This window comes from Chiloscyllium plagiosum, chromosome 35, assembly GCF_004010195.1.
Source record: "Chiloscyllium plagiosum isolate BGI_BamShark_2017 chromosome 35, ASM401019v2, whole genome shotgun sequence".
Lineage (NCBI taxonomy): Eukaryota > Metazoa > Chordata > Chondrichthyes > Orectolobiformes > Hemiscylliidae > Chiloscyllium > Chiloscyllium plagiosum.
Window position 1 is genome coordinate 999,922 of NC_057744.1, and position 7,692 is coordinate 1,007,613.

Here is a 7,692-nt window from a genome sequence, read left to right on the forward strand (position 1 = left end):
ATGTCATTTCCTGTTCGTTTTCTGAGGGGTTGATAGATGGCATCTAGATCTATGTGTTTGTTTATGGCGTTGTGGTTGGAGAGCCAGGCCTCTAGGAATTCTCTGGCATGTCTTTGCTTAGCCTGTCCCTAAGCAAAGGGACAGGCTAAGCAAAGACATGCCAGAGAATTCCTAGAGGCCTGGCTCTCCAACCACAACGCCATAAACAAACACATAGATCTAGATACTATCTATCAACCCCTCAGAAAACGAACAGGAAATGACATCACCACAAACTCCAGGAACCCCATCCAGGACAAACATAAATAGAAAGCAGGAGACAACAGCTTTACTTCACTTGGAGGTCGCCACTGATGATGTTACCTCGCCAGGTAATGAAACGTCTGGATATCAAACCTACAGCTCAGCGAGCAAACCTAATTCTGATGGCATTTCCAGCAAATTTAAATGCTGAGCGATTGCTGTAATTATCTCTCCTCTCACGAAATGAGGGAGCTCCAACCACAGCTTGTCTGGCCAGGTAATGAAACGTCTGGATATCAAACCTACAGCTCAGCGAGCAAACCTAATTCTGATGGCATTTCCAGCAAATTTAAATGCTGAGCGATTGCTGTAATTATCTCTCCTCTCACGAAATGAGGGAGCTCCAACCACAGCTTGTCTGCTAATTCCAGCTGCTTGGCCTTAATCACCTTTTGCAAAACCCTGAAGGTCACATCTTCCACCCCCAGAAAACTTTTGGTGAGTGAAAGAGCCATTGCTATCCCAAGCACTGTTTAACAGGTCAGGCAGCATCCGAGAAGCAGGAGAATTGACATTTTGGGCATAAGCCCTTCATCAGGAATGAGGCTGGTGGGCTGGGAGCTGAGAGATAAATGGGAGGGGGTGGGACTAGGGCAAGGTAGCTGAGAGTGCGATAGGGAGATGAAAGTGAGCGGAAATGTGATAGGTCGGAGAAGAGGATGGAATGGATCGGTGGGTAGGAAGATGGACAGGAAGAGCAGTTCAGGCAGCATCCAAGGAGCAGCGAAATCGACATTTTGGGCAAAAGCCGTTCCCTCCGTGACTACCTGGTCAGGTCCATGCCCCCCTACAACCCACCCTCCCATCCTGGCACCTTCCCCTGCCACTGCAGGAACTGTAAAACCTGCGCCCACACCTCCTCCCTCACCTCTATCCAAGGCCCTAAAGGAACCTTCCACATCCATCAAAGTTTTACCTGCACATCCACTAATATCATTTATTGTATCCGTTGCTCCCGATGCGGTCTCCTCTACATTGGGGAGACTGGACGCCTCTACATTGGGGAGACTGGACGCCTCCTAGCAGAGCGCTTTAGGGAACATCTCCGGGACAGGCGCACCAATCAACCACACCGCCCTGTGGCCCAACATTTCAACTCCCCCTCCTACTCTGCCGAGGACATGGAGGTCCTGGGCCTTCTTCACTGCTGCTCCCTCACCACCAGACGCCTGGAGGAAGAACGCCTCATCTTCTGCCTCGGAACACTTCAACCCCAGGGCATCAATGTGGACTTCAACAGTTACCTCATTTCCCCTTCCCCCACCTCACCCTAGTTCCAAAGTTCCAGCTCAGCACTGTCCCCATGACTTGTCTGGACTTGTCCTACCTGCCTATCTCCTTTCCCACCTATCCACTCCTCCCTGTCCTATCACCTTCATCCCCTCCCCCACTCACCCATTGTACTCTATGCTACTTTCTCCCCACCCCACCCTCCTCTAGCTTATCTCTCCACGCTTCAGGCTCTCTGCCCTTTATTCCTGATGAAGGGCTTTTGCCCGAAACGTCGATTTCGCTGCTCCTTGGATGCTGCCTGAACTGCTGTGCTCTTCCAGCACCACTGATCCAGAATCTGGTTTCCAGCATCTGCAGTCATTGTTTATACCAGGAAGATGGACAGGTCAAGAGGGCAGTGCCGAGTTGGAGGCTTGGGATTGGGATAAGGTGGGGGCAAGGGAAATGAGGAAACTGGTGAAATTCACATTGATCCCATGTGGTTGCAGGGCCCCAAGGTGGAAGATGAGGCATTTTTCCTTCAGGCGTCGGGTGGTTAGGGATTGGCTATGGAGAAAGCTCAGGACCTGCATGTCCTTACTGAAGTGGGAGAGGGAGTTAAAGTGTACAGCCATGGGGCGGTGGGGTTGGTTGGTGCGGTTGTCCCAAAGATGGTCTCTGAAATGATCTGCAAGTTGGCACCCTGTCTCTCTGATGTAGAGGAGGCCACATCGGGTGCAACAGATACAGTTGACGATGTGTGTGGAAGTACGAGTAAATTTATGTTGGATGAGGAAAGATCCTTTGGAGCCTTGGGCAGAGGTTAGGGGGAGATGTGGGTGTAGGTTTTGAACTTCTTGCAGTGGCAGGGAAAAGTGCCAGGATTGGGGTGTGGGCTGGTGGGAGACCTGGACCTGATAAGGAAGTTGCAGAGGGATTGGTCTCCCTGAAACACATACAGAGGTGGGGAGGGATATATATCACGAGTGGTGCTGTCTGTCTGTTTGTACATGATGCGGTGTATCCAGAGGTTGCTGGGTTGCATGGTGAGGACCGGAGGTTTCTGTCCTTGTTGCATTGGGAGGGGTGGGGTTCAAGGGCGGAGGTGCAGGAAGTGGAGGAGATGCGCTGGAGGGCATCATTGACCAGGTTGGAAATGAAATTGTGGTCTTTGAAGGAGGTCACCTGGGATGTTCTATGATGGAATTGGTCCTCCTAGGAGCAGATGCGGCAGAGGTGGAGGAATTGGGAATAAAGGATGGTGTTTTTACAGGAGGTAGGGTGGGAGGAGGTCTAGTCCAGGTAGCTGTGGGAGTCGGTAGGTTTGTAGTAGAAGTCTGTGGTTAGTCAATTGCCGAAGATGGAGATGGAAAGGTCCAGGAAGGGGAGGGAGGTGTCGGAGATGGTTCAGGTGAACTTGAGATTGAGGTGAAATGTGTTGGTGAATTTGATGAACTGTTCAATTTCCTCGTGGGAGCACAAGGTAGCCCCAATACACTCATCAGTGTAGCAGAGGAGATGGTGAGGTATGGTGCCGGTGTAGCTGCAGGACATGGACTGTTTCACATACCCGACGAAGAAGCAGGCAAAGCTGGGACCCATGCTGGGCCCATCTCCTCCACTTCTCGCACCTCCTCCCTTGAAGTCCACTCCTCCAATCACAACAAGGACAGAATCCCCCCCAGGTCATCACCTTTCACTCCACCAGCTCACACCCCACTCCTGGCATCTTCCCCTGCCAATGCAAGAAGTGCAAAACCTGCACCCACACCTCCCCCCTCACCCCATCCAAGGCCCTGAAGGATCCTTCCACACCTAACAGAAATTTACCTGTACTTCCACATGCATCATCTACTGTATCTGCTCCACCTTATGTGGTCTCCTCTACATTGGAGATAGAGGACACCAATGTGCAGATCATTTCAGAGAACATCTCTGGGACACACGCACCAACCAACCCTACCGCCCCGTGGCTGAACGCTTTAACTCCCCCTCCCACTCCACCAAGGACATGCAGGTCCTGGGCCTCTTCCATTTTCAAATCCTAACCACCTGATGCCTGGATGAAGAACGTCTCATCTTCTACCTTGGGACCCTCCAACCACACGGAATCAATGTGTATTTCACCAGTTCCTCTTCCCCCTCCCCCACCTTGTCCCAGTCCTAAGTCTCCAACTCAGCACTGCACTCTTGACCTGTCCATCTTCCTTCCCACCTATCCATCCGCTCCACCCTCCTTTCCAACCTTTTACCTCCCCCCTCGCCCCACCAATCTTCACCTACCTATCACATTCTCAGCTACTTTACCCCACAGCCCACCCCCTCCCATTACTTTCTCAGACCCCTGGCCAACAAGCCTCATTCTTGATGAAGGGCTTATGCCCAAAATATCGATTCTCCTGCTCCTCGGATGCTGCCTGACCTGCTGTGCTTTTCCAGCACCACACTCTTGACTCTGATCTCCAGCATCTGCAGTCCTCACTTTCTACAAGCACTGTTTAAACCAACTGATATCAACACCCAGAACAAAAGACACCAACAACGACCACTTGCTGCTTCGAGTCCAGCAATCCTAATCCCAAATCAGAACTATAGAACAAATCCCTCAAAGAGCCCCCAATCTGTTATGGACAAGGCCAGACCTCCCCTCAAAACATTTCAAGAAAGTAGCCTAGACCCTAACTTTGCTAATTTTTTTAAGCAAGTGTGACACAGATTTTCCAGGAGAGATGCACCTGGCCCAACCACTTAGTTTTAAACAAGACAGAATTTATTTACAAGATTACTGAATGAAACAAATGAGAACAGAATACAGAAAAGCTTAACCAATCCGAAAACCCAACAGATTGTCCCAGCTTAATGATGCTGTTCCAAATACTTGCAACAATCCCTCTAAATACCCCTTAGCATAAAAACGTAAAATCAAACACAGGGTCTTACAGGAGAGAGAGAGATGGCAGCATGGAACATCTCTTCCATGTAGCTGTTTCTTGGACGAGCAGCCTTAAAACTGCCCACCTGCTTTCAGTGAATAGCCAGGCTGCCAAAACCATACTAAACCAGAGAAAGCTGAGCTGGGAGAACTGGCCACTCCCTTTTCATTGTACAAGTGCTTTTTTAAAATTTAAAAGCCTTTTGTCTGAGGCAGCATCTGTAAGCTATAATCAAATTGACCCTAAAACCCATCAAAAGCCAGATTTTTAGGAATCGTTTCTTTTACGACCTCTCTGGGGAAAAAAAAAGCCAAGGATAGCATAACCTTGTTAAAGGAGCAGCATCATCACAGTCCCAGAAATGAAAGCATCCCTGGTATCATCTCTGGAGCAACTGACGAATTTCCATAATTCCTCCTAGTTCTCACCTCCATTCTTTCCAGAGTGAAGACTGGGGTTCTGGTTCCTGAATGGCTTTTAGCAGCTATTAAATGCATCAACAATTACATAACACCAGTAAATTATGGAAAATTGAAATATCTTCCATTAAACACAATTCTAAAAATATGGGACAATTCATATTTTCTGTTCATAAACCTCCAAATCAAGTCCTAGTCTTAGGGACATTGAATATACCTACCCATCCGAAGTGAATGCGGGAATTCAGAACTTTTCCTTAAAGACAATAACACCAGCAATATCAAGAAAAGCAGCATTTTCCGTATTTCTTCATGGAGATTTTTACTTGTTCTGCCGACTCCAGCCACCTAGTACAGGAGAAGAAATTAAGCTTTAAAAAAACATTTTCCAATTTCCTCCTTTATCACCTTCTCTGAAAGATGAAGATTTGTCCTGGGATAAAAACAGAAAATGCTGTAGAAACTCAGCAGGTCTAAGAGTATCTGTGGAGAGAGAAACAGAGTTAATATTTTGAATGCAGTCTGACTGTTCTTCAGAACTGAAGGCTGGAAAATGTTGGGTTTTATAAAGTAGAGAAAGGGAAGAGAATGGTTGGAATAGATGAAAAGGGTGCTCCCAAACAAAAGGCAATGGGGACTGGCACATGGCTTCAGGAGAATTAGCAGCTACTAGGTTATCACAAGGTAAATGGCAATTTATCCATTTGACTCGCAAGGCATTGCAACCATAAACAATTTATTTATTAATCTCAACAGACTGAGCAATAAATCAAAAACTCACCAGCAAATGTGAGCATTCTTTCACTAAGCCGAGAGGAAGTTTTATAAAGTCACATTCATTGACTTCTCTCTATCTTTGTCCCACTGTGATGTAAAGTGTGTGATTTATATAGATTTATCATTTATTTTAGAGTTTGGATGTCAAACCAGTTGTATGAAAGTTTTGGTCTCTGTGCATGAGAAAGTTTAATGATTAACTTGTCAGCATTTCTAGATCCGTTTTTTAAAAACAGATATGAAAAATCATTTCTGGGGTGCTAAAGGAATTTTTTTTTTTGCATGGGAAATGTTTCCAAGCAGTCATTGGTAAACAGTGAGGAGCATTAGCTAGCTTTCAGTTAGATAGATCAAGATTTTTGTTTTAATTTACAGGAAATGCTCATAGCTTGCAAACCTTTTCTTTTCAGCTCACAGATATCCTGGTTGAAGTTGGATGAGACAGATTCTTCTAGAGAAAGGAATTAGTTCAAAACTGTTAAGAAACAGGATACCTCAGTTTAAGGGTTTTAGTTTGAAAGTTTCAGAACAGAAGTGTTTGATTAGAACCTTGAAGGGGTTATTCAAAGCTGAGAAAGTTTAAGTTCATTGTGTGAATACGCAAAAGACTATCAAATTCTCAACTGAAAACAAGAAGTCAAACCAATAGATGTGATGGAGAAGGGAATTCTGTCTGGTATTTGTGTATGGTAATATTATGAAGTTGCAGGTGTGTACTGTACCTTTAAGAGAGAGTGAAAGCTGGCTTAATGAGCACAGTGTGCTGAACAATTTAAGAATGTAACATTTGGCTATAAAACAAATAGCTGGAGCTGAGTCGCTATGTTATACAACAAATTCGAATTTGGCCAATCAATTTAAATTATGTCCCAAAATACCAAAATCCAATTGAATTTGAATGTGACTGTTTTGTCAACAGCAAACCAATGAGATGATCTGATGTTTTGGGGTATAAAAATCGGGCATTTTGAACAGTTAGCCAAGTTGGCAAAGAGCACCATACTGTCTGCAGACCCTCTCTCTGAAAGTTAAATTGCCAGCAGAGACGGTCTCTGAAAGGTACCTCTTCATACGGAATCTGTGAAGCAGAAAACCGAAGAAAAGAAGACAGGAAGAAACCAAGAGAAAAGTAACAGCTGGCTAATTTTGAGATTTGGTTTTTCTGTAAAACTTAATTGGGGGGTTTTATTGGATCAGTATATTGTTGGAAACTGGGAGGTAGATAAATCATTAAGACAATGGAGATTTATAGTGCAGCCAGTTGTTGTTTAATGTTTTTTTCTTGGAGTTAAAGAATAAATTGCTAATTTTTTCTTTAAATAGTGGAATTTGGTTGTTCGTTCTCACTCATACGTTAACAGAATATGAGGCGAGGTGAACTTGCCTGTTTTAAATTAGCAGAAGGATTTACCTTATGTTGTAACAAATGTGTGTTGTTGGGATAGATGAAATATTGGGTTTTAATTGTGGGTTTTATATCCAAACAGTTTTAATTATTCTATTTTATCTTTTCTTTTGTATATTAAACTTGTGTTTTATGTAAAGACCAGATATTTAGCATCATGCACTTATGTTTTAGTGAAAGAACACCTTGTTAGATTGAAAAACCTATCTGTCAAGCTAGAGTTCAGCCTGGGATCTGACTCGTCCAGTAATGACATCATAGAACATAGAACATAGAAAAATACAGCACAGTACAGGCCCTTTAGCCCTCGATGTTGCGCCGATCCAAGCCCACCTAACCTACACTAGCCCACTATCCTTCATATGTTGAAACTTTATTGCTGGAACAGCACAGCAGGTCAGGCAGCATCCAGGGAACAGGAGATTCGACGTTTCGGGCACAGGCCCTTCTTCAGGAATGAACACTATCCTTCATATGCCTATCCAATGCCCGTTTAAATGCCCATAAAGAGGGAGAGTCCACCACTGCTACTGGCAGGGCATTCCATGAACTCACGACTCGCTGAGTAAAGAATCTACCCCTAACATCTGTCCTATACCTACCACCCCTTTATTTAAAGCTATGCCCACTCGTAATAGCTGAC

General features: G+C 45.2%; 1 protein-coding gene across 3 annotated transcripts in view; it reads right to left on the reverse strand.

Annotated features, from left to right (window-relative positions):
* The window catches only part of grik4 (glutamate receptor, ionotropic, kainate 4), a 189,578-nt gene that overhangs the window by 163,623 nt on the left and 18,263 nt on the right, over window positions 1–7,692 (reverse strand). For all 3 annotated transcript variants that reach the window (XM_043676445.1, XM_043676447.1, XM_043676446.1), the window contains exon 2: window positions 5,089–5,215. In XM_043676445.1, the coding sequence (XP_043532380.1) occupies window positions 5,089–5,164 (76 nt within the window). In that variant the 5' untranslated portion in view covers window positions 5,165–5,215. The remainder of the gene's footprint in view (window positions 1–5,088; window positions 5,216–7,692) is intronic.